The 27,460-nt window shown below is 44.5% G+C and overlaps 1 protein-coding gene across 5 annotated transcripts; it reads right to left on the bottom strand.

Annotated features, from left to right (window-relative positions):
• sfmbt2 (Scm like with four mbt domains 2) lies at positions 1–23,903 on the bottom strand. 5 transcript variants are annotated; one of them, XM_069519624.1, is made up of 21 exons: positions 23,668–23,903; positions 17,537–17,710; positions 16,590–16,684; positions 13,595–13,835; positions 12,564–12,584; positions 8,651–8,739; positions 8,275–8,524; positions 8,049–8,146; positions 6,937–7,038; positions 6,344–6,574; positions 5,504–5,630; positions 5,297–5,410; positions 5,163–5,205; positions 4,565–4,632; positions 3,764–3,903; positions 3,178–3,287; positions 2,482–2,657; positions 2,213–2,382; positions 1,370–1,639; positions 1,104–1,226; positions 1–992 (listed from the first exon to the last, which is right to left on the bottom strand). In XM_069519624.1, the coding sequence occupies exons 2-21, from the start codon at positions 17,625–17,627 to the stop codon at positions 852–854; spliced, it is 2,700 nt and encodes an 899-aa protein (XP_069375725.1). In that variant the 5' UTR covers positions 17,628–17,710; positions 23,668–23,903; the 3' UTR covers positions 1–851. The 5 variants fall into 5 exon arrangements, with proteins under 5 accessions (XP_069375725.1, XP_069375727.1, XP_069375726.1 ...); XM_069519626.1 differs by having other exon boundaries at positions 23,659–23,823; XM_069519625.1 differs by lacking the exon at positions 23,668–23,903 and adding an exon at positions 22,707–23,127.
• Between the last annotated feature and the right edge of the window lie 3,557 nt (positions 23,904–27,460).

Below are 27,460 nucleotides of genomic sequence, written 5' to 3'. Positions count from 1 at the left end.
TCAAAAATCAATAGAAATTTATTCTCTGACTTATCAAAAATATCTGCGACACCTTTGCATAGATGGACACAAAATAGCTTCGATGATTGTTTCACGTGATTGTAACGATGAGGAGAAAGAGCACAAAGTATTTTGGAGGGCGTTTTTCTCTCAGGCAGCACGTGGGACACCTTTTTCTGTTTCCTCTATGAAACTGTGAATCTGAACAACAGCAGTTTATAGTTTCTGTTCATGAAATAATGAATTCGTCCTCCGTGTTTAGTTTCAGGGGAAGAAGGAGCTGATATTAATAATTTGATAAAACTCTTCAATTCACTACTCAGCGTCCGAATAGATAAGATTACTCCTTATAAAGAAGGATTACAATAAATACTACAAATATATTACTTCTTGGGTTGTTAAATACTTCTCAAATATATTTTTTTCCAGAACCAATTATGTCACAAAAAAGCAGAAAAGGTCTCTATAGTCAATAATTATTTTAACTTAAATTGCTATAATGCTCCTCTATCACAAATAACGTGGGAATGAAAAGTAAGAAATCAACATAAACTGTTCTCGGCTTCTCAGACGAACTTCTTCACAGATCAGTCAAGCACATGGATCCTCTCCCGTGTGTTCGGTTCCAAGTTTATGTGGGAACTGTCGTCACATTTTCACACAGACAGTCGCCCAGAAATTAAATCCTTCAACTTCTCTCAGGGAAAAAATCCTCCAGAATTCTCTTTGTCGTATATATTCCTTCTTCTTGCAAGTTGCAAATTCCACAAAAACTTAAATCCAACACGTCCACGTCGTCCACAAACACAGTTTTTTTTCTCTTGGCGTTCCTCTCCCTCGCTGCTCCGAGGTCAGTTGGCGTACTGCCTGTAAAAGGCGACCTTGACGCGCTCGATCTGGTGACACAGCTTGATGGCGGGGCCGAGCTTCAGGTCCATACACTCCTGGACTGTGGGCAGAGTCAGCAGCAGCAGGGCCTGGCCGTCGATGTCCTGCACCGGAACAGACGTGAGTAAATATTCAAGAACTGGACAAACACTTTAATTCACTTCAGAGCGCTCGTGCATGTGTGTGTGTGTGTGTGTGCGTGTGTGTGCGTGCACCTGCTCCTGGAAGATGTTGGCCAGAGATGCACAGTCGGTTGAGTTGATAAACTGAACGACTTCATCTACGCTCCACTCCAGAGGGTTTCTGTCCAAAACCAGCTGATCCTCCTCCTCCTCCACCTGAGAAACACACACACACGTTAAAAACATGCTTTCTGTCCATGTTAAAGAGTCAACACCAAACTTGAATGGCTTCTTCCCGGACACACGTCCTTGTCCCATGTTTGTCGACAGTGAAGACAGAACCTCCGTCACAGTCTCACCTTCACGTCTTGTTCCTGCGGCAGCTGGTACTTGTTCTGGTTGTGGGCCGACAGCGAACGCGTCGACCTCCTGCGGACCCCGGGGGCCTCCTCGCTGCCCGCCGCGTGTCCCGCACTGAAGGCCCTGCGCAGCGCCGCCGCCCGGCGAGGACGGCTGCTGGCCACCTCCACCGAGGACGCGTCGGTGTGGTCGTCGCGGGGCTCAGAGCTGTTGCCTTCGCTGCCCGACTGCATCGCCAGCTCTTCGTCCTCCTCTCCCTCGTCACTGTCCTGAGGGATCAGATGATGGATCACCACAGAGAGAAAGTGGGCATACGCCTCGGGCCCTGGACCTAGTGGGGCATTTTGTGGAACTCTTCCAGCCCCCCCCCCCCCCCCTCCCAGTAAAATGTCCCAAAAAACAACTGAGTGAGTCCAGGTCAATTCATTTGTCAAACAGATGTTGGGGCTGTGCTGCGAGAACAGAGCGGGGACATTTCTGGAACGTTCACAGCGAGCAGGTGGGCGTGTTGATGACAGTTTAACACACAACAGACACAAATATCTCAGAGACATTTTCCAAAGTTCACGTCTGAAATAAGCAAAAGAAACGACCGACGGATTCCGAGTTCATCCTCGAGGTTGACGGTTTTCATGTCGTGTCGCTGAGACGAAAAATTCTAAGTGGGTAAATCCTCTAAAAGACATAAGTCACGTCTTCTTCTTCTTCCTGTGTCTCACGAGTTTGTTTCTATTTATACACTGAATAGATTTGAACCTGACGTGTGAGCAGGAGCGAACAGGACGACGTGAGAGAGGGAGGAAAACAGAAGAGAGAAAAAAGAGAGAGGAGTGTTGTCTAACCTGCGGTGAGCCAGCGGGAGTGAAGTCCATGGCGGACGAGCGTCTCTTCTTCTGCACAAAGATGGCTTTCCTCTTCTTCCTGCGGCGCGTCGGCTTGGCCAGCTCCCCCTCCGCCGCCTCCTCGCCTCCCGTCGGCTTGGACAGCTTCCTCTTCTTCCCGTAGTAATAAGCTGCGGACGCACGGCAGACGTTTGAAAACAATTCAACCCAAAGACACAACTCATCAGAGACAATTATCGTGGTGATGCACATGATCACGTGACACTCACTGTATTTGGTCTTGGTCTGAACCGAGCAGTTCTCTGGGCACTTGTCGGCGATGAGGACGGGGCTGAAGAGGTTGGGGCAGCACTGCAGCTTCACGCACACCTTGCGGCAGAAGTCCGGGATCTGGTCGGCCAGGCGGACGATCCGGATGGTGGAGCGATAGGTTTTCCCTTTATATCTGGAGGAGAGGGTGTCGTGACATCGTCAGACTGTGAACACACTTTTATTTATGAGGACAATGGATAATGAAATGATCTGTAATCCGTCAAAGCACTGGACAGGGGGCGATTATGTCTGTGCGGTCGTGATTTTTAGGAGCAGGCGTGAATTCAGAGAGCGGTCAAATTTACCATCGCCCATCTGACGCTGAAGGTCAGAGACGTGAGCTGAGCTGTCGGACGACAAATCTGACAACTTCTTAAACATCCAATCAGATGATGAGATGATGAGATGAAATTATTTGTGTAGATCACTTGTTTGTTTCGTTCTATCTTCTTCCAGCAATCTAGTTTTATTTTATTAATATCTTTGAGTTCATTAAATAATTCAAACTTGATTTCTTGCTGATGATTAATCGATAATTTGAGAAATGGGACTGTTCAGACTTCACTGAGTATCATTCATCTTGTACTTTAAAAACAAATGATAGAATCTGTTCCGTCCTGTCGTGCGGTGACACCGTGTTTCTTTCTCCTCACTTGGCTTTGAGCGTCTCCTCCTGACAGTCCCAGCTCTGATCCTCCAGCTCCTGCAGCTCCTTCAGGACTCGTCCGGGCTTGTAGGCGGCGTTGATCAGCATGTTCAGCAGCTGGAGGCGAGAGCAGCAACAACGGATTTAAAAGAAATCAAAGCCCCGGGGTTTCAAAGGAACAACCGTCGAGAGGATGAGCTCGCGAGAGGAGTCAGAGTGAGCTGCTCTCAACGTGACGGTGGGTTCCAAACCAAAAATCAGAAGAACGACCGAACACAGAATTAAATTTGCAAACACAGAAAACGAGTTCGAGCGCAAAAACTCAGTCTCTAGAGAAATTAGGATGTTGTTCTGCTGAGTGACTGTGTGTGTGTGTGTGTGTGTGTGTGTGTGTGTGTGTGTGTGTGTGTGTGTGACTGACAGCTCCTCACATTAAAATGAAGACACCGCTGGGAAACCTGCAGGTGGTTAACAAGACATCGCTGTCACCCCCAACCCCCTTGTCTCCGTCCCCTCCTTTTGAACATGTGCACCTCCTTTGATTAAACCTGCACCCCCCCAAACCCAGCCCCCCCTTCCTGACATCAGCCCACCTCTTTGAGCACCAACGTGCACTTCCCGGGTCCGACGGCCTGCGGCAGCTCGGCGATGCGCCCCTTGTTGAGGTAGGGTCCTGAGAAACAGCGGTGGTTGACAAAAATCTTGGAGCAGCAGTATCTGCCATTAGCTGATCCTGGAACAGAGGGAAGAGGGAAGAGGGGAGGAAGTAAATGTTTGAAGGTGGTTTTAAAGATGTGACATCACCATCACTCCGTACAAGCCAGAGAGAAACTGTTTGTTTCTCAGTGTAAAGCGCTGATTTATTTTTTATTGTATTTTAAAAATACAAAGTGAAAACTATAATATATTCCTGTTTGTTGCAGAGATGAGTCCAGGGTCGACTTAATGATACCGGGTCGCCCGCCCCCGACCGCCGCCGGGCACCTGGAAGCACAGCGCCAGGGGTGGATGGTAATAAGGTGAGTTGATGAATATGTATGAGCCGGTGGGTGGTGTTTAAACAGGGGAGGGGATCATGGAAACTACATTTAGCCGCCCTGCTCTCTCTGTCCACGAACACCGTGTCCTGCGGTTTCAGTTCAGTTCTCACATCCAGAAAACACCCCGCAACACTTTTACTGGATGAAACGACGAAAACAAGTTGTAAACCAGAATTACCAAACTAAAATAATGGCCACTTGTGCCGGTGTACATGAGAAGAACACAGAGATATAACACGTGATCCTGAAAAGCTTTTTTTTATAGAAAACCAGAAACCAAACGAGCCGTTAACGAGGATCTGACGAGCGTCAATTACTGGAGATCAATCATGTGTAACCGTGGCTTTTGATTACCTGGATCCATGACGACGGGGTGGCAGTAGTTGACGGGCGTCGTCTCCATCGGCTGGGACGGAACCAACCTGCAGGAGGGAAGGAGGGGGTGAGTATCAAACCTCAACGATAAAATCAATAAACTCATCCAGCAAACAGAAACCAGACGACGGTTCAATCAGCTGAGCAGGAGGCCGCTACAGAGGGTGAGGGAGAACGTAGCGGGGGGGACAAAGTGTGTGTGTGTGTGTGTGTGGGGGGGGGGGGATTCCCCCGAAGGTGAGAAATGGAATTAGCCGTTATCATAAGAGCTGACAAAGTTCTGCAGACGACGACATATTTCTCCTGCTCTCAAACCGCCGGGTTGGCATTTGTCTAAAAAAATCAATCGGCGCCCACGGGGGGGGGGGGGGGGGGGGGGGGGGGGGGAGGGGGGGTCTGCTGTAAAAAGACACTTTTTCAATGAATGGCTGCGGAGCGACAGAGAGAGAGAGAGAGGGAGAGAGAGAGGGGAGAGATAAACCTTGAGGGTGTTAACCTCGAAAACTAATCAATACAATTAGATCCATATAAAAGTCCAGATGTGGTTTCATGAAGGGACAGTCAGTCGGATTCTTACTGTTTCTCTGGCTGAACCACTGCGATCTTCTTCTGCTTCTGGCCTGTGGACACGACAGAGTTTGTATCATCCTGTTTCTCACGGGGAAATATGTGTGTGTGTGTGTGTGTGTGTGTGTTTGTGTGTGTACATACAGACGGGTCTGAGCGGGGGGGTCAGAGGGTAAACGTTGGCCTCGCACCAGCCGACGGGGAAGATGTCCATTGACTCCACGTCCACGATGCACTCTGACAGGGGCTTGGCCACACCTGGAGACAGGGGGGACAAGTGAGGGGGCTGTCACACACACACACACACACACACACACACACACACACACACACACACACACGTGTCTGTACCTTCCAGTCGGAGCCACAGCAGGCGTCCTCTGACCTGTGTGATCTGAGCCACACACACCTCCACCGGCCGCTGAGGGTTGACCGCCTCCAGCCACATGTCCTTGGCAAAGCCTCTGCTCTGCCATGTCTGCACACACACACACACACACACACACACACACACACACACACACACACAGAAGGAGACAGAGAGGCAGACTTTATTTTACATTCAGGACAGCGCTCTGACCTGAGATAACCTAAAGCTAAACTCAGATTATTTGATATTCAAACTGATTTTCACTCTGATTTTTACCCTTGAAAGCTTTTAGGTGTAATAACAGCGAATCGGCAGCTTCATTGAGTTTCACTGAGACACAAGAGTCCATTAAAGTCTCCGTCACAATCACAAAATTAAGTTTGTGTAACGAAAAACCTTGTGAGGTCACAGTGTGATTTGGTTTGATTTGCTGGGACCTGTCTAATATATGAGTGTTTGTCAGCGATGACGTGATCAGATAAAGTTCTGGAAAGATTTTTTACAGTTCACCACGGAGACATTCTAGGAAATATTAGAAAACAAGCTTAATATGATGTAAATTTCAAAAGAAATCAAACAAGGACGTGTTTTAATCTGCATCATCCGGAATCTCAGTTAAGATCCCAAAATATCTTCTTCTAATCAGTTCATCAGACGTGAACTGAGTTTTCCAGAACATTTTCCAGATCAGAGAGCAACGTGTTGAAAGAAGTATCTCAGGATGAGATGTTCTTCAGATACCGTGATAACCGCAAAACATTTACATCAGAACTGAACACGACTCTGTCATGAACAGAAGTTTAAAAAACGTCTGGTCCTACATCGGGGAAGCAGGCGTCGGGCGCCGCCTCGGTCCCGCTCTGCTTCAGGTAGTCGGCCCAGTCGAAGTCCTGGCCCTCGTAGCCGGGGGGCCTCTCCAGTCCCACGCCGTTCTTCAGACACCACTGGACGGGCAGGATTCCGGGCGAGTTGGCGTGACACACCACGGACCGAGGCTTGGCGTCGACAGAGAGGTCGTCCAGCGTGACCTGGAAGTAGATCTTATCGTAGACCTGAGGAGGGAGAAGATTTGAACGTCACTCTTATGCAACGTTTTCATCAACAGAAGAAAACTCGATCCGTAAAAAGGCTAAAAAAAATAAGTAAAGTGTTCGATCATTCGCTGTAAAAACACACAGACGTGATAAGTGAGAATTACTGAGACACACGAGACAAAATACTTCAGAACTCAGTGTAAAGTTCCCTGAAACGCCCTCGTCAAAAAAAAAAAGAACCACGGCAACGTAAACAAGCCAGACGAGCGAGTCAGCTTCTTCTGCAGAAATCTGATTAATAAAGGCAGCTGAGGAATGTGGGGAGTGTCTCGGTGTTTTCGTTTCTGTAGATAAAACGTGAACGGCTCCGTCGGACTCACCTTGGTGACGGAAACTGGGCAGATCCTGAGCTGTTCCCACGGCGACACCATCTCCAGCTTCATCCCCGTCCGGAAGGAAAGCTCGGGCAGGTCCACGTGGTCCTGACACAGTGAAGTCCAGACTTTTAGATTATTCAGATAATGAATGTATGTGAAGTGCTTCAGAGGTTAATTCAGTCTGATATCAAAGTGCTGGTGACCCTGGTGAAACTACATGTTGGTATTTTATGAATCACATTATTTTTGATCTTGTGAACGCAACATCTCTGAAACACCTTGAGGGAGTTTCTCCGGATGTTGGTACAAATGTTCCTTTGGATTTTAAGAAGAACTGATTCGATTTTGGTGGTTGAAGGTTACGATGACCTCATGTTCTTGTGAACGCAATATATCAGGAACACCCATGTGCTCAAAGCAGTAAAAGTACTTGAGCTGAGTGTAACTTATCCCTTAAAACAACGGTCAACATTAATAAAGTAAAAGTACTTTGGATGATTAGTTATTTAGCTTTTGTCGTATTGAGCTGTGATGTATTTGGTTGATTGAGTTTTTTTGTTGTCGTTGCTCCTCATCACAATGACCTGACTCATGTTCGTCTCATAAACACTTCCTGTGTGACAGATGTGGTCGGAGTCAGTTTTCGTTTTCTTTTTTTCCTCCGTGTTACTGATTCATTCATGTCAGATTTGTCTTGTGCTCGGCTCAAAGTTCACCAGTGTTTGTTTAAATGCAGTCGCTCACTCTGCTGCAGGAGTAAAACCATCTTAACGGCTATCGGGGGGAAAAAAAAGTATTATAATTACTTTACATCACTATACTTGTATTTATACTATAGTATTAAGTATTTCTTAATTAAGAGTTTCCTTGAAAATACAGTGAAAAGTTACGGCAGGTCAGTGGGACGTTCTACCTTTAATCAGGACTAAATATTCTCCTTCCAGTTTTTCTAGAGAGAACTTTGTCATTTTAAAACTTCTGATGAAAGACTTTCCAGGTTTCACATCATAAATCAACGACAGTGACAAAACAACAAGGTCACCCCGCGGCCTGGCTCCGTGCCGACCCTGCACACACGCTGAGTGAAGGGCAGAGACGTGTGAGATCCTACTCACCTTGAACACCTCGAGCGGCAGCGGGTTCTTCCGTCCGTGGAGTCGCGCCTCCTCCAGAGCCTGCTGCCAGTCGGGGGCGCTCTTCAGAGACCTGAGCTCTGAGGATTTGAAGAGATGAGATGAAAATGTTCGATACGTCAGATATTCAGAATTAATACGAGATGACGGGACCAAAAAAAAAACTCCCCTTGATTCGTCTCAGGCTGATGAAATATTTTATGTTCACCTGTGGGGGGTTCTAAGGCCAGCTGGTTCTCCAGGGCCCAGCCGAGGGGCCGGAGTCTGACGTCCAGGTAGAACAACCATGAGTCCTGAGCCTGGTGGTCTTCAGAGAGGCCGGCACAGCGCAGGCGAAGTCTCCCTCCGACGTTCTGGACGACTGTGACGGGCCAGAACAGGAACGGATCCCAGACGTCCTGAAGCTCCAAGACGGAGCCTTCGACGATCAGGTCCACCGTGTTCTTCCCTCTCAGAGGCTGACGGAGGAACAGAGTTTTCAGGTATTCTCTCACGCTCTTTCGAATGCTCACACGTAGCCCCTGCTTGTCCATACACAGAGTTTCCCAGATTAAGGAACCAACTCTATCTTAATCACCACTCACCCCCTCCAGCAGGTTGGCCGGCGCCGTCCTGGATCCCGTCAGGTCCTGAACCAGGAACTCCGTCCAGTTGCTGTATTTCTCCTTGATGGCTGCAAAAAGAGACCAAACCCAGTGCTGAGGCTGACAAACACGCAGACGAAGAAGGTAAAAGAAACTGAGCACGTTTCAGTTTGTTCTCACTGAAACATGTCCACTACAGAGCAGTGTGCAGCAGCGTGTGTGAGGCAGTGCATGCAAACACACAGTTTGATCCACTGTCTAATGTAAACGTCCGTCCTTCTCATTCAACTCCTCTGATTTAATATTTTCTCACAGAGCAAATTTGCACTGGGTTCTTTTTCCCCCCTACTTCCTGTTTCCCATGGTGCCGTGGGGGTTTTATAATCCGACGCTCACCTTCAGCGTCGCTGCACACACTCAGTCCTCCTGACGCTGAACAGGAGGTCGTTGTGTTTTCTCTAGTTTGCTGGTGATGAGCTGGAGTTTCCCAGCAGGAGATGTGTGTCAAGCTCTCATTTGTAAATCTTCAGTAAACATTAGGGGGGGGGGGGGAGGGGAGTTCGACAGGGTTTTACACAGGGTTTTTCTAAAAGCAGCAGCTTGAAGGTTTGGTTGATCATTTGTGTAGAAATCTTCTTCACGCCATGAAACAGAAACGACAGGATTATCCAGGGGTGGGCCGGGGGGGGGGGTGCTGACCTAAACTGAAACTTGATTGGTCCCCACAGTTCCTCAGTCAGTCGTCTTTAAAAAACAATCTCTCACTAAATTTTAATTTTGGATTCTGAATTATTTTTAGTCCCTTTCTTTATTATCGAGTTGTTTTTAAAAAAAAAAACATTTTCACTGATTCCTCAGAAATAATTCACGGATCTTGATGAAATTGTTCTTTTTCAGTTCATGTGTGTAAAAAGTTGTTTCTGTAAACTCGCAGGAGTTAGACCTTAGATCTTTATATACAGTCTATGAGTTAGACACACACTTACTCTGTAAACCTCCATAGCGACGCTACATTTCCAGAACAAACTACGACACGTTCTCTAAACTTCCTCATTCAATTTTTTTTTTTCAAATCAGAGATCTGAGTAAATATAACTGACGGTTTGCTCTGCAGAGGATTTTAAAGATGTCATTGACTCATGAGAGCGGATCAATGAATCCCCTCGAGGTCTCGTCTGAAACAAATCAACAACTGTGGAATTTTCTGGCAAATAAATCGATGTGTCAGCGTGAGAGAGGCGGTTTTTCCTGTGACTGTAACGCAAACGTCTCCGCGGCCCAGACGCTCGCCCTCTCCGACTATTTTCTCTCCTCATGGCTGCACACACACACACACTCACTCACACACACACACACACACACACACATGAACAAACACTATGCCGTGCTGATGTTGGGCCGTGCAGGAATAGATAAACTATTTTTACCGATCCTGTCGAGGTTATTCATGGAGCCATTTAGAGTGGTGCAGCAGCAGGAGAAACTGAAACATGCAAACTCCAACCTTTCCCCCTTCCTCTCACACACACACACACACACACACAGCTTGCAGTTTAATTACGCTGCAGTGCTGCATTTATAAATAAATTCTATTTTTCTTCATTTCCATCCAGAAGGCAGCAGACATGCAGAGGTGAAAGCCGACTTTCACATAACAATAAGTGCATAATTAACCTTGAGGGAGGAGATCTTTAAAACACACAAACACACACACACACACACACACACACGCACACACCCTCCTCCTGCTTTCTCCTTCACCATCCCTGTGCCAACCTCACCCCTCTCCCCCGTTCTCTCACTGCACTAAAACCTGCCGCTGAAGCAAATATCTAGCAAATAAATAAGAAACATATGAAATATTTGCATCTCGGTCCGACTCCACGTCTCTGTAAACAATCCCCGGTTTATTTAAAAGCTTCACTTCAGACAATCAATGTCGTAATTAAAGGAAGAAAAAGCGTCTCTGTGTTTCTGTGCACAATCACAGCGGTGCAACAGATTCTAATCAGAGCTAATGGGAACAAATTACGCTCGATTCCCCGTCCGTCCGCCCGCCTCATCCCGTCATTACGAAAATACACCAGGGTAGAGAGCCATTTTAATCTAACTCCATTTCAACTGACAGGCTTCCCAAATAGGCCGTGAGCGTAATGAGTGCAGCTCATGTAAAATACCACACGGTGCGTTTAAGTGTGTTTACTGAGAGACGCCTCGCTTTGTGTGTGTGTGTGTGTGTGTGTGTTTTGGTGTATGTGTGTGTGTGTGTGTGTGTGTGTCTCGAACCTACGCCTGCACAGTTCGTTTTGTTAACATTTTTATGGCCGTGCTCATGACAGGGATTATTACAGCAGCTTGTGTAAATATGAGTTATCTTAGCGTAAAGTTGGCGGTGAGTGTAAAAGAAAAAAGGTGTGAGTGTGTGACACAACACAAACACACAGCCGCAGTGAAGTGATGCAAATCTAGAGGTTACAGGCAGGAAGGGGGGGGGGGAGCCTGTCTCACACTCAACATTGTTTTACATGAGCTGTGCGTCGGATTGTACGTGTATTTGTATAAAATATTTGTTTCCAAATCAATATTTATCACACGACGGCCACATTGAAAAAGAAATCTGAGATTAAAGGAACGATTGTATAATATTACGAGAACGTCCTTCGTGTAATATGACGTCGTTATTCTCGTAGTCTTGGATTTCTTTTCTTCAATATGGTCCGAAGACTCCGCTGACTCACCAACAGAGACACTAATCAATGAGCACAGAAGCTTCAATTAGCATGAAAAGCATTTATAAGTGGAGCTGAGAAAGAGGGAATGCATGTTTGTGTGTGTTTGTGCGTTTCACGAGTGAGTGCACACGTCTGACGAGGGGTTTAGTTGAGTTTCGATTGGACAAAGTCTGATTTTGAGATTTTTGTTGCACCTCGAACTTTACATCTTAACTTCAAAACTTTTGAAAGATTCTAAAGATCTGTTAAGTCCTCAGAGAACAAACGGACATATATTATTCAGAGAGGACCAGGAAAAACTTCTATCTGCAGAGGAGGATTGTGGGAAACTGTATCAAGATGGTTTGAACGGCCACTAATGGACCCTGCGGTGAGACCGTTACTCTGCAGGAACAAATAAAGTTTGATAAAGACGTCTGAGAAGGGCCCGATGTCATTACTTCACAAGCATCCTCACACAAACCCACACGTCCAAACCCGACAAAATAAAAACAACACAAAACAAGAAAAGAGGAGGAGAAGCAACATCTCATTTTTAAAGACTGTGAAAGAACAATCCTGATATCAGGAAACAAGAACACATCGATAAAATGGTGTCAGGCGTCAGTCAGTCAAGACAGAATGGATAAAAAACTAATATTAATGTTTTTTTCCGTCCTCAGAAACTGAAGAACTGATATGAGACGAATAATTTCTTCCTCTTCATGTTTTTACTTTAGTGACGCAAGATAAGTGATCTTATCTGGTGAGAACACATTTTACTCTCAGCTGCTGTTAAACTTCTCCGAATCGCGGAAAAGTGACTTCTTTTTTCTGTGACAGTGTTTGTTAGTGTTTCTATCAGAGCGTCACATCTCTGCTGCTTTTTTAGGCTTTATCATACGAGCGCAGCAGGCAGAGCGTGTGTGTGTGTGTGTGCGTGTGTGTGTGTGTGTGTGTGTGTGTGTGTGTGATCGCTCCGCTAAGACACTAAGCACTCGGCTAGAAAAGGAGTCACATGCAAAAAGAGGCGAAGCTTGAGCTGTGAGGTCACTTCCTGTAGAGATTAAAAGAGGAAGAGGAGGAGGAGGAAGCACACTGACTGCACATGCAGCTCTAACGTGGACGCAGTGTTGATTTGCTGTCAGCCACTAGTGAGCCGGGCAGGCGAGTTAGTCAGAGGCACCGTTAGAGCTGCTTACCTTTTCTTAGGTAAATGTTATCTGAGAGACAAACGAAAAGGAAACAAACACAAACAGGTGACTGTAGGTAACACAGGTGCACGCACTGAAAAATAATACACACTCATGTTCCTGCCGACTCAACCGCACACACACACACACACACACACACACACACACACACACACACACACTCGTGCATGAAATGATGCAAAGCCTTGAAATGAAGCAACTAAGAACTTTTTTTGGGGCCCCGTCTGTGAACCGAGTGTGTTTGATGCAGGGACCTCGAGAGAACGAACCGGCAAAAAGAAAAATGTGTAAGTTGGTTGAAGAGATGGGCGCTGAGTGACGATTACATAATGGGGGGGGGGGGGGGGGGGGGGGGGGGGGGTCACTGCAAGAGCAGAGAGGCTGCTGGGAAAAGTTTAGTGGTGGCGTTTTGGAGTGTGAACAACCTGCTCCTGTTTTAACGACACTGAGTGAGAGTGATGTCGGCTGAGACGTCGAAGCACTTGAAGGGAAACCTGTCTTTCTACTCAGTTTATTTAAAGCAGCTATTGAAAGGGAGGTGTTCACGTGTGTGCGCGTGTGTGTGTGTGTCTGTGTTGCGTGTGTGTGTGTGAAACCTTTCTTCTCATTCAGTATCAAAAAGCAAACATGTAAATTTCTAAACTACTCAACTGCACAATTGTTTTCTCGACACAAAACAAAGACACACGCTCCCTCACTGGAAGAAATAAAACATTCTCGACCCCTTCACATGTAAGAGACACTTTTCACCCATTTACAGTGAACACGCTACTGTTCCAACGAGAAAATTCAAAAAGACATTTTAAAATTATTTTTGCAAAAAATTAAATAACACAAAAGCTGATAAATTCATGGAAAATAATGAATAAAATAACAAAAAATCATATTTTTGGTTTTGATTATCAGCCATAATATTTTAACCATCCAAGGTAGACTGACCACAAACGACGAGATGGTGAAAAAATATCCCATAATATAATATGTAGAGGTGAGTGTTAGATCCCGGCGTGTCTTCCTACCTTCCGGGGGCATGAGGGTCTTGTTGTTCAGGGCGCACCAGCCCACCGGGTGCAGCTCGGCCGTCATGACATCACACCAGAAGTCGGCCTTGCGGTCGTCTCCGTAGCCACTGAAGCGCAGCAGCAGCAGCTGGCCACATGTGGTGATGATGGTGGCCACCCAGTACGTGTCCGGGCTGCTCTTATTGGCCACTTCCAGCTTCATGCCGGGCTGGAAGCTGCTCTGCAGGCTGATCTCCACCTGGGAGGGTCCGAGACACACGACAGCACCCCGTTAAAGGAATATTCATATTTTACTCAGTAAGTTCATTAATCAAAAACTCCGGGGAGTCAAATCTGATTTAAAAAGGGTTGGATTCATTTACCAACACACACGTATAGACCTGAGTAAGCACCAAAGGTCAAAGGTGAACCAGGAAGGATGTTAATCAGCAGATTGAGTAACAAGTTTAATATTTGCCTTCAGTTCCTCTTTCAAACAGGCTGGTCAAACTCAGGGTTTGTTTACAGCCTGTCTCGCCCTGTTGGACTCTGTTCTACCGTCTCTGTGTGGATCTCAGGGGAGAACCAGTCAGAACGTATCAAAACCTTCAGGGACGACGGCTGCAGCAGTGAAAGTCTGACGTCAGGGCGTCGGGGATGAGCGCCGGTGGCTTCTGAATTTATTTTTACTTTAGAGGAAATGGACGTGAGGTGCAAAGGGGAAGTAGTTTCACACACGGCCTTCAGTTAATGGGAAGTAATTCACAGGTGTTAAACGTCTCCGTTGGCTCCGGAGGGAGAGAGTGACGCTGATGACATCATCGAAGTCAAACTGGTTTTCAACTTCAAATGAATAAGAGATGGACAGCGCAACTGATTGATGTTACCGTGGCAACATCTGTAAGAAAACCTAGATATATAGGTTCCTATGTTTATATATATATGTTTATATTCCTGTTGGATATAAACATATTTAAATAATATTCAGGTCTTTGCTTCAGGGATGTTTAAAATCTCTTTCCATAATTTCACTGAACGACCACAGAGAAATGAAAATGTGTTAATTCACTGATTCATATTTAGATTTAATATTTTCTGGCTGCAGCCTCTCAGGTGATTGTAAATTGAATCTGTGACTACGGCTCTTTAACACTGACGAGTATTCATCCGAACTTTTAAAAACAATTAATCAAAAACAATAACGGAAATTGATTTTAGTTTCAGTCACAGGACTGAATGACTCAGGGGGGGGTGATTCATTTTTAACAAATAAAAAAAGTCCTTCTCACAGCAGCTACAGGAACTTCTTTACAGCGCCACAAAGAAAAAAAAGAATTTACGAAGTTGGAGACTTCCAGAAAAGTGTTTAACACAACTTTCTCTTTGTCCGCCTTTGGTGCCGAGAGAGCGATTAATCTGCGCGACAGTGAACGCAGCACGGCATAATGCGTCTCCGCCGTAGCCACAGGCTGCCAGCACAGTTCTTGAGAACACTACAAGCCAGACAGGATGTTCGCATTCAACGCTCGCACAAACGCACACACTCACGAGTGAATGGAAAAAGCCAACATCTTAGAAATAAACACAATACAAATGGCCCTGTGACTTCCTGCTGCAACAATGCAGACGTGCTGTATCACTCTGGTTGGCTTATGTAAGAGAGTTGTTTCTGCGTGCGTGTGTGTGTGTGTCTGTGTGTGTGTGTGTGTGTGTGTGTGTGTGTGTGTAAGCCCAAGAGAAATCACTGTTTCAATTTGTCCAGGCAGAGAGAGAGAGAGGGAGAGAGGGAGAGAGGGAGGGACGAGGGCGGCACTTTACTGAATCACATTTTTCCGGGGAATTCATGGTCTGTTTCCCAGTTACTCAATCCACTTACCAACGAGGCAATTTAGCTTCCCAGGGGACCCCAAATCGCGGCGGTCTGTCCGACATCAGGGCCTCGCATGTAAAAACCCACATATTCCAATCTCGCCCTCCTTACGCTCGTGATGGAGCTGAAACGGTGGCACGAGCTTCTTCAGAAATCACCGGCAGACGCGTCCAAGCCTCGGCAAACCCTCAGACAGAACCTCCGTCCATCAAAACACTAAATATTACAAGATTGTTCACTGGACGTGTGCGTGTTGCCTACGCTTGGTTGTTTAGTTGTAGAAAATCTCTCTTTGTCGCTTTGGAGCAAACAAAATAAAATAAAATAATCTCTAACCTGGCTCTGGAAGTGTTGGTCCTCAAACTCGAGTCGACAACAAGACGCCGAACGAGACGACAAACTTGACGCTTCCTGTTTAACTTCGTTGTGGACGTCGCTGACGCGTTTTGCTGTTTTCAGCACTGAAACTGTTGTTTAGTGTTAAAGGTTTTATGTAATGTGGGATTTCGTCCGGTACATGTGTTTATGGTTTTGCATTATTTCTCTAAGTTAACTATACTTTAAACGTATGTGTTCAATTTCCAAATTAAAAAGCTGTTTTTGCTTTTTGTTAGAATAAGGTCGGTTCTGGCTTCGGTACCATTTTAGTAAAAGGGAGAAAAGTCCAAACGATACCAAACCCTTCGGTTTAAATGCTCTCACCTCGTATTGTGATTGAGAATATAATCCTTTTATTATGAACGATTCCGATCTTATTTGAGAGTAAGGAGATAGAAATGACATTGAAATTAAAATACGAGCCTCAGAAACCTCAGTTATTTCAACCCTTCACTTAATAATTTTAATGACCTTCCTTTAAGAAAGGCTTGTTTGTGTTCAGTGTATTTTCTTTGGGGCTTCAGTAATCACCAACAACTGTGTTTACAAAAGGCAGCGGAGGTTGTGTGAAGACGTGTGCGTCATGAGCGGACGCGGCCAAATGAAATCGCTCGGTTGAGCAGCATCACCGCAGCGACGCTGAGCCCCGGCTCTCTTCAATACGTCGTTAAAGGATTTCTGCATGTGGCACTTATACCTGAGAGGCTGTGTTTAAAGGATCAGCATGGCGGGGCGGGGGGGGGCGGGGGGGGGGCTGTGACTCACATGTTTGAAGGTGGTGTGTGGGGCGGCGTTGGCCCCCGTCTCCTCCATGAACTCCTCCCAGTTAAACTCGGCCTCTTCCTCCACGGACTCAGCATCTGCATTGAACGACACCTCCCGTCAGTCATCGCCACGGAAACACAGAGCGACGATTCAACACGCAGCAGTTTTTTTTTCTCTACATGTAGAAATACACAAACTTCACAGGAGGGGAACGTGGGCGTGTCGTTAGTCGCCATCTTACAGAATTCTGCTGATGTTTCTGCTGAAGGTGACAGTTGTTCACTTTGACACATTCAGAGTGTCAGGTTTTTTCCCCATTATGTGTGTGTGTGCGCGTGCGTGCGTGTGTGTGTGTGTGTGTGTGTGTGTGTGTGTGTGTGTGTGTGTGTACGTGCGTCCGTCCCTGTGTGAATTATGCAGGACTGACCCTGCTCCGTCTAATGAGAGGGAGCAGTGAGACGCTGATGTTTTGATGGATTTCGTTTCAAACAGATTGTAGGTCTACTCGACACACTCACACGCACGCACACACATGCACGCACACACATGCACGCACACACATGCACGCACACACACACACACCCTTTCTTCTCATTTAAACGGTGTCAGATACACACTCACGGAATAAACACAATTTGTGCTCAAACATTTCGCTGAAGTAAAAGTCAGGTAAATCGACAAAAATCAAGTAAAAGTACCACACTAACTTTTCAACTTGAGTAAAAGTACTTGCTTTTAAAACTTTGGTCAAGTTTTTGTAAATATTCATTTACACATCGACATTTACGAACACTTTGAAACTCAAGATAAAACTTTAACAACCAGAGAAACAGTGAAGCAGCTTGATTTAGAGACACAGACTAAACAGTATGCAGTTTTTAAAAACATCTCCCGCCCTGAGGCGGATTTTCATTTCAATCTCTCTCCGTGTTTCTCCAGGGCCTCACCTGTATTCACCTCCTCTTCCTTCCCATTGGTGGAATTGAACGGCCTGACCGAGGTGAGCGCCAGCGGCTGCTCCTGAGCGCCGGACTGCATCCTCCTCTTTCTGGTGAGTGTCAACTTCCGACCTGAGGGGTTTCAGCTCTTCCTCACTGCATCTCTCACGACCCTCGACGCCCCTGGAGCAGGAAACATCCATCAAATTAATGTGCTGATCTTTTTCATTCGACCTCAAACCTGTGTGATCACCAGGCTGCTAAGTCAGAATTGACTTGACAAATCGGCCGGCGGACGGGAAGTGATGCATTTGCATTTCCAGTTTCTTTAGAATGAGCAAAAAGTGTGAGTGAGTCAGAAGAAGAGAACGCCACCTCCAGAGAGTTAACCACACGACTGAGGGAAAACACAGCTGATCTCAGGAGCAGAGTCAGAGTGAGAAGAACCAAACAAACAAAACAACACTCACACTCATTTCCTGCATCATTAAATCCTGCGAGGAGTTATTGTGTCAGATTGCAGATCAGCCTCTGCCTCTCCAGCCTCGTCTTGTAATTTCTGCTCGGGCGTATCGTCTGCCGGCTGCATGTATTTTCATACCGCAGCAAAACTCCATCAGATAAACAATCAGAGTCCGACTAAGTAGTAAAACTGGAATGACGCGAGCAAGACAACAGAAGAATTAGTGTGATTCAGGCGGGGAGCGATACACACCCGCAGGGCGGTGAGTATGGATTCATGCCGCATACAAGAGGAAGAAAAGGTGGTGTAGGAGTAATCAGGACAATTACATGAGCGTCACCTCAAGACGAAGTCATCGTTTAGAAACCAAATAACATAATTTTACAATCGGCTCGATATTAGAAAGTCAAAGAATTACGATACCGATAAATCAACTGATGTATATGAAATGTAACTGAGGCTTGATAGTTTACAGATTTACCATAAACTTTATTATAAATAACTGTAAAAAAAAAAAAAAGGAAATACAAAAGTTTGAATGTTGTTTCAATGAAAATAAGACAGTCAACATTAAATTCCTTTCTCTGTTTGTGCTGAACAGAAGCAGCTTCTACTCGCAGCAGACTGTGGAGGAAGAGACTGGTGATTATCAAACTAAGTTTAGCTCCGAGGCGTCTGGCTGCAGAGCAGAGGTGGGAGTTCTCCTCACAAATCAACACCTGATTGTGACTGATTGACTTGTTTGTCTCCACTTTTTCCCCCCCAAAAAAAAAGACTCAGAAGTTTTGTTTTTCCCGACACTGTGACGTGCCGCTCTGATTAATCACTTTGCGGCAGACGTGTGACGTGATCAATCAATCAATCAATCAATCAATCAATCAATCATCAGTCACTGACAGAGCTGGATCAAACACATCCCAACGTGTCTTCTCTTCTCAATCATTAAATATTGAGAGATAATTAGATATCGTGGCTTTTCCATAAGAATATAATATAATACATCGTAATTATTATTAATTTGATCATGACCTCCTTTCCTTCTTTCTTCCCTGGTTACAGCTCTTGTGATTTAAAACTCCTTTATTTCCTGAATAATGAATAATGACCATTCAGCTCAGCGATATGTGTAAATCAGCGTCATCTTCACAACAACAGACCTTGTTTGTCGCTCGCCCGGCAGTCGTCCTCGGTCACGCAGTCACATCGCCCGTGACTCACTCCCCGACTTCCACCCACTTTCATCAACCTGGCAATTAACACGGAGGCACGCTGCCGTCACGCCAAACATTCTCGATCACGCCAAAAAAAGCAACTCCGGGTCCAGTTTTCACTCCCAACTTTGAAATCAGTGTCCCAGAGAGAAATGTAAGAAAAAAAATCCTTATTTTTGACCAAAAGGGGCAAAAGAGTAAGAATCCAATAACAATATTCTCTGGAATAATAAATCCAAGCACGTGTGCAGAAACTGCTCCTGCTGCTGTTTGAGCCGAACGTATTTACAGAACTGTGAGGCTACAAAGGCTGTGAGTGTCTCTGAGTGTGTGTGTGTGTGTGTGTGTGTGTGTGTGTGTGTATTTGTGAGTGTGTGTACCCCCACCACACACTCACAAACACACACAGCCCTGACGTCCCACAGTGGCTCCAGCATACATCCATTGCGTAAACAGCGAGCTGAGTTAATTTAGCTCACATGACGCTGCTTGCTGCCCCCCCCCCCCCCCCCCCGCAGCCCATCACTGCTTCTTTCCTAAACACCGACAATCTTCAGCTGCACTGACACATCACTGTCGTCAACATGGCGTCATCTGCAGCCCTCATCACAGCTCACTCAGACAGAACCGACAGAAAACAAGGACAAGTTCAACAGTCACTCGGATTTCCCCTTAAAATTCCCCTTAAGTGCAGAGAATAAGATAATGTTTCCCCTCCACGCTGTGACACACTGATAACACGTAGCGAGCCCATGTAGGAGAACAGCAGGGAAATTATAAGTGGATTTGTTTGGCACTTTAGGGACCAACACACGTGAACACCCTGAAAACTTATTTTTAAAGTTTCATTTCGAGTCCAGTGCTCTGGAGACGCGTCGCTGTCCAAATACTTAGAAAACCAGCACGCACAGTTTCCACCAAAATCCATCCTGACATATTTATTATCTTTGCTGAAGTTTTTTTAGGACGTCATGGAATTCAAAAGGGTCAAATATTTCACTCTTCTTTTTATTTTTATTTTTTCAAGTTAATTCAGTTTCCAGAAGGTCCTGAAGAATGTTCTCATTTAAGAGCCGAACCACATGTGTGTGTGTGTGTGTGTGTGGTTTTTTCCCCCAGTGTTGGGCCTTTTATATTTCTGTGGGTGTGAGGATGCAGCAGGTTTGAAGAGGACAAAATGGAAACTGATAAACTCTCCATCCTTCGTTTTCAGACACGAGCTCTGGAAAATATCTAGAAAATGGGATATGGAGCCGAAGCAAAACAAGATTTAGTGGTTGTCCATAAGAGCTGAGTGAATGAATGTGTGGCAGAGCTCCTGATTTTCGTTATTCGTCCCTGTTAATTATATTTTTGATGAATCTATTAGTGTAGAAAAATGTGAATGAGCTCAAGGACACGTCTCCAAATCACTTGGTAACACGGAGAAGCAGCAGTTTGTCACATTTTAGAAGCCGGAACCAGCAAATATTTGCTTTTCCGCTGTTTTTGGACGTGAGCTCCAGATTTGTCCTCTTCCACGTGTGAAGCAGCAGCAGATCGTCCGGGTCGGACTCGTTAACAACAACAGGAACGTGTGAGGAACATTCACGTCAGAGTTTTGTTTACAGCTCATCCACACCGGCCGTTATCACCGCAGAGAGTGTCTGCAGCCGAGAACATTTTCCTTCTCACACACAGCCCCTCCAGATAAATTCAGGTAAACGTCTGGAGACATCTGAAAGCAGTATATATATTGTACTTAATCATATAACGAGAGAATCACAGTAAATCCTCCTGTCGACACCTTTTACTTCCTGTTATAGCTTGTTTAGTTTTCTTTCTTTCTAGATCTGGAGCCTCACTGGTTAAACGAGTTTCCGAAGCCTCGGGGACAGAAAACCATCAGCAGGCTTTTGTTCTGTAAAATGTTTGTCTCCGTCTTTTTCATTATTTAAACAAGCCAGTTCCACCCCCCCACCCCCCCACCCCCCCTCTTTCTTTAAATTGGACTTCGGCATTTGTTCTTGATGAAGCTCTCTGACCCGCAGCGTCCCGCAGGAAGCAGCTCCAGATTGGGCACCGGGGGGATTAAACTGGTCTGGATGAATTAATCTCAGACGCAGGACCCCAGATTGAGAGGGGGCTTTTTTTTTTCCTTTCTTACTTTTTAAAAATTTATTAGCTCCTGATGGGGCGCTGGGCGTCCACGTGTTGTCCTCCTGCCTTTCCCTAAATCCATCCTCGCCAAAGATTTAATGGGGGATTTAGGAGATTAACTACCACTGCATGGGCTTGGGTTTTATTGCATTACTCCCTATTAAGTTCTCCTCTTTTAGAGCCATCCAAGAGTTGTTTCCTCTCGGCAACAGGAAGAACTGATAAAACAACATTGTCCTCTGTTTCTTCCTCTTGATTCCTGCAGTTATTAACGTGGATGTGTGCACAATGCGGCCTTGTGTGCTCTACGGCCAATTACGACAATCTGTGATGCTCACTGAGATCAGATAAACAGAGAAGTGCCCCTGGTGGACCACAGACAAACAGAGGAGGAGAAAACAGAGCAGCAGCAGCAGCAGCCAATGGAGGAGAGGAAACTCCTCTGACTTCCAACATCAGTGACTGGAAACACCTCCTCACAGCGCACACACACACACACACACACACACACACACACACACACACCGAAGACTTTTTGTCTTTGAAAATCTGACATTTTCCTTCGTCCTCCCTTTTATTTAAATACAGAGCGGGAGATTGACAACAGGAGAGAGAGAAAAGAAAAGAAGAGTAAGAGAGATCAACATTTCCTTCTCTCTTTTTATCTATCCTCCTCTCCATGGAGAGAGAGAGAGAGAGAGAAATAAAGAAGGAAAGAAAGGTCAATGTTTCATTCTCTCTGTTTATCTGTCCTTCTCTTCAGAAAGAAAGAAAGAAAGATCAACATCACCTGTAAGTTCCCTTCTTCCTTCTGTTATCTTTCTGTCCGGAACACCTCTTCATTCTTTCTCTTTCCTCTTTTAGAAATAAGACAGATCACTTCTTTCCTTCTATCTCTCCTCCTCTCTTGAATCCAGACAGATTTAAAGTGTGGATCATGTCCATCAATAATCACTCATATTGATCTTCACTCCATCAAACACATTTCTGATTCTCATATTCAGTTTATCTCTTTTCTTTCAGTCTCCCTTCTTTCTTTCTTTTTTATCTCCATGTTCTCTCTCTCCTCTTATCCTCCACTCTCTGCTCCATGATATAAAAACACAGCAGATATCTGCGGAGCAACAAGAAGCCTGATTAGTTCACGCTGCACATGAACGTCTCTCACAACATTACGCACGGTTCTTCGTTGTTTCTGCTCGTTACGGTGGCGAAGAGGACGCGGAGGAGGAATCATGGGAAATAAAGCGACAGCTAAATAAAAAATAATGCGATCAATTAACAGACACGTGCGGTAATTATCTGCCAAAATCCCCATGAATTAAAAACACGAATGACTGAAAAGCAAAAAGTGGAGTAAACTCACCGGCTGTCCGCGTTGTTTGGATGAATCTGAATAAGAATCTAATTGTGACCCAGAAACGAGCTGCAGCTTCTTTTCTTTTTTTTTCATTTGAGTGTTAGTGGATAAAAGTGAAAGAGGAAGCACATGAGGAAGATGAGGCGTTCAGGGTGTAGCCAGCTCGCTCCGCTCGCGTAGACTTTGCACACTGAAAAGTGCAGCGGAAAAAAACTCCGGCGGACGCGCAGGACGCACTCTTTGGATTTAATTCACTAACCCTCGTGTGTGTCCACGGAAAGAAACCGAACCGGGCGCGTTATCTGCCGTGGTTTTATTTTTTCCTCGTTCAAAGATTTTTAAGGCGCAGTTTGTTCCTTCGCACACCGCGAGCACCGTGAACCCGCCATGTTGAAAGTGCTTTGACATTTTGGCACAGTCCGGTGTTTTCCGTGGGATTTTTACGCACGGGGGTGTGTGGGGGGGGGGGAAGAAAAACCCGCATGACTCTTGTATAGAATAAACACGTAGGTTGTTGCGTTAAAATTTCACGTTAATATTTTTGCAACTTGAAAGTATTTCGTATTTTTTTAACGCAGAAATAAAACAGTTAAAATATTAAGAGGGGTTTTTATTTTTTTTATTTTTTATTTTTTTGCGCAGGGAATTAAAATGTGCGTAATTTCCCCGGCAGTTAATAACGTGTGAGGAAACAACGTAATAAACGGACTGACCGGGAGCTGCCACGAGACACCGACCTTCTCTTCTTTAATTCCAGCGCGTGAGACACTTTGGAACAAGTTGCTCTCGCGCGGACGAACGCTGGTTTCTACAGAAACCGCCTCGTGAGCACTTCAGGGTTTTTTAAAGCGGAGGAGGAGGAGGAGGAAAATAACTCCGGCTTTATTTCGTCGACAAAATAACAAAAGCGAAGCAGCCGCAGTGGACTCGTCCCTCCCAGCTCCGCGCGAGCCCTCACCTGTCTTACCTGTCCGAGTTTCCCGTCGTCTCCCCGTCTCCAGACCTCCTCTGGGTTTTTTTTTTTCCACCTTCCTCTCCTCTTCTGGTTCTCGTGAGCTCGAGCAGAGCGACGTCTTTCAGCTGCTGCTGCTGCCCCCGTTCCAATATGGCATCTCCCGTCTGCGCATGTCCAAAACACATGTACAGATATTTCTCAAGCCAACTCCTCCGCTGACCTTTTTCAGCAGCAGCAGAAACAAAACTAAAACCGAACGAGGAGAAATGTGAGTTACACAACAGAGGCGATTTTTTTTAAAATTCGTATCGAGGCTTATTCTGATGTAATAGTATTAACGTACAAGTATCTGCCTCAACATCACTGGCACATAAATCCACATTCAGTCTTTTATTTCAGGCTTCACTGTCTGTTATCACACGAATATAATATTTATTGGTGAATTCATTTTGACTGGAGACGATGATAAAAACACATAGAAGTATATCTACACACGTGTTCCATCATTATAGTTGTTCATGTGTATGAAAGAAGCCTGATAATAATAATGTAGGATTCCTTAGTTGCTTTTTTTTTTAACCATTTCCCCTCTGTTCCATTTCCTTCTTTCTTTTCTTTCTTTTTTTAATATCAATTTCCTCCATATTTCATATTTCTTGTTATTTATATAATGAACAGTATTAATCCTGGACCATCTCTCTTATCAAAGTCAACACTATCCTCTAGTGGTCGGAGCGCATCTCACCACCTCTGATACCCCCCCCCCCCCCCCCCCCCCACACACACACACACACACACACACACTCACAGATACTTTAAACACTGAGTTCGTTTTGTGGAACTTAAACTCAAATGGAGAACGTGAAACCTGGTGACTCTATAAAGTTAATCAAAGTTCCCAAACTAGTTTTCAGTTCCTATTTACGCGCAGTAACTTACATCAGATCCGATTTAGTTATATTTGTATGGCGCCAAATCACAATATGTGATGCTATTAGAGTAGTAGTACTTGTATTCATAATCATTTGTTGAGTACATAATGAAGTTTTTAATATTTGCAACATACGTTAGTAGTATATAGTAGTTATTATATTCTATGTTTGATGTTTATGGGGACGGTGTGTAAGATATTTAGTCAAGAATCAAAACTACATCCCCAAAAGTTCATAGATCATCACAGTCACATGAAGAAAGTTCAGCCTCATGAGTCATACGTGTGAATAAACTCAATATTTGTAGTTGTATTCTGGAGAAAACACACACACTGAAAAATGCAGTGCATGTTTTTTTGGCATACATGAAGAGACACTTTGAAATTGAAAGCATGAAACCACTTTTAAGTCAGACAGGTGGACGAGCAGGTGAATGGATGAATAAAAACTGACACGAGGAACCATCTGTGATATAAAGTGTAAATGCTGCTGTGGTTTCTTCAGATAATTAATGAGCTATGAGAAAATATTAAATATAGTTTTTTTACTCACACTTTTGCTTTAAATGTAAAAAAGAGAATTATTCCAGCTCTTCAATCCTCCACAGTTTCCCCAACAATCCCTCTCCAGTTCTTCAGGGATCATAAATAATCATTTGCTCATTTTTTAATAAGTCAAAACTGAAAAACCTTCAGAGGGACGTGGGCTTCAAAATAAGGCTCTTATAACGAGCAGTGAGCTGCAGGAGGAGGGGTTTTATTTTGAAACCTGTCACGGGAAGTTCTGTGTCTTAAAGGACATGAAGGAATAATAATCATAAAGACTTGAGGAGCAGCATCAGGTCGCCGGAGCCTCTGGAGGAGCAGATGGTTGGATCGTGCGCAGCGGCTCCGTTAATCTGCACCGAAGAGGCTTTTCCAGGCGCGAGTGGGGGGGGAGGATTATGCCTCCCTTTTTACGCGCGTGCGCACACACACGCGTTCCTGCAGCTTCTGCACGCGGCAGTTTGTTTGTTTGTTTGTTTGTTTGTTTGTTTGCTTTGGTTCGAGCTGTTCAATGATTCTGTATCTGCAGCATCAGAAGTTCTTGGAGCTCCAAAGAAACATTTGTGTAAAAGTCTCCAAACTGTTCAGTTCACTGATGGTGAAGGTTCACAGCAGTTACTATTATTATTTTTATTGTTATTATTATTATTATTATAACAGTAACCCTAATTAACCAATTGAATCCAGTTCTCCCATAATTCCCATTAAATTATTTTACATGGTGCCAAATCACAATAATCTCAAGGTATAAAGATGGAGAACTTACAAAATGGATGGATGGATAGATAGATAGAGAGAGAGAGGGGTGGATGGATAGATGGATAGAGAGAAAGAGATTTAACTCCCGGAAATGAAGGGTAGATCTGAATGTAATGCTGTGACTGAACTCTCCGTCATTGTTCTCTGTGTCTCTGCAGAATAAAGGAGCAGTGATATCAGCTGAACGTGTTCCTGTGGACAGACTCCTTCTTTAATCGGATTAATTAACAATTAGTGTTAATTAGAGACATTTCAGATGCAACAGCTGCACAGAATTTAGACGTTTAGACCCCAGAGGCTTTTTTTTAAATAACAGTCCATATGTTTTGTAGCCTCTACTTTAGTTTCAGTTATATCTTCTGTCTTTTATTCTGTCCATCCCCCTAAAAAACCTCCTTCCTCCATGTTGGCTCTGCTCCAGCTGCCTCATCCTCTGAAGTCTCCACACATCATGATAATATATATTAAGAATAATAATAATAATATTAATAACATCTCTGTTTTCGACCTTCAGTCTAAGAATCTCGCTCCTCACATCTTCACGTGCGGCTGAGTTCTCGCCTCGGGTGCCCTCGTGCGCGCTGCGGGACGCACGACCTGGTGCCATTGACCCAAACACAAAGGATCTGAGGCGGTGACGCGCACATTCAAGGAATTCTGCAGAGCAGCAAGAGAGGAGGCCTAACAGGAAGTCAGGGAACCGCTCCTACAAAATAAAACTAGAGAGAAAAAAAAAACGAGGTTAAAGGGACAGTTCACCTAAACATTAAAGTTCACTCTTATTTGACCCTCGATCCAGTAGCAGCCAAGAGTCAGAGGATCTGAAATCATTTACAAAACTAAAATTAAAACTTTCCTCTTCTTCTATTTCAACTATTATTTCACTCTATTTCATTATTGCTATTTTTATTTTATTCTTAATTTAATTTATAGGTGCAGTTTTATTCCACATTCTTTTACTACATTATTACATCATATTTATTTATCATTTTTCTATTTAATCATTCATTTCTTTCATTGTTTTATTTAGCATCAATGACTTTAACTTTATTTCACTGTACATTGTTTCTACTCTTATTCTTTTCTTGATTTTGTTTTTACACTCTTTTGCAGATATTATTGTTTTTGCAATATTATTTATATATTAGTCACTTTACATTACAATACTTTTTATATCAGGCCACTCTTTAATCCTCAGTACCTTTTTGCACATTGTCTGTTTGCAGGTTGATTGTTTTCTTTTTTTATTGTGTAGGTTACAGAAATTGAGTTATTGCCTTTTCCACTTTAATTTCTGTAGTGTATACTACACTTTCTTTCTGCTGCTGGAACAAGTAAACGTCCCCGTTGTGGGATGAACAAAGTATATCCAATCTAAATCAAATCTAATCTTATGTTATATGTATTCCTTATCTTTCATTTAATCATCCATTTATTTATTTATCTCCATTTTCCTGCGAGTCTCAAAGTCTTTATTTTTTTTATTTTTTTGTATTATCTCATGTGACGCACAAACACACGAGAGCTTCTATTCGAGTCTTTTATTGTGAAAGAAACAGACGGAAGCTC

Source organism: Paralichthys olivaceus, chromosome 23 (genome assembly GCF_024713975.1).
Source record: "Paralichthys olivaceus isolate ysfri-2021 chromosome 23, ASM2471397v2, whole genome shotgun sequence".
NCBI lineage: Eukaryota > Metazoa > Chordata > Actinopteri > Pleuronectiformes > Paralichthyidae > Paralichthys > Paralichthys olivaceus.
Note: the sequence above shows the minus strand (reverse complement) of the source record. Positions and strands in the feature narration are given on the sequence as shown.

What these genes read in the sequence shown, in the direction of transcription:
- sfmbt2 (XM_069519624.1), bottom strand. Translation starts at nt 17,627, where the DNA reads ATGCAGTCCGGCGCTCAGGAGCAGCCGCTGGCGCTCACCTCGGTCAGG. An exon ending in GGAAGAGGAGGTGAATACAG is followed by an intron (nt 16,685 to 17,536) that starts GTGAGGCCCTGG and finishes CGTTCAATGCAG; the next exon opens with ATGCTGAGTCCGTGGAGGAA. An exon ending in GCCCAGTTTCCGTCACCAAG is followed by an intron (nt 6,575 to 6,936) that starts GTGAGTCCGACG and finishes CTCCCTCCTCAG; the next exon opens with GTCTACGATAAGATCTACTT.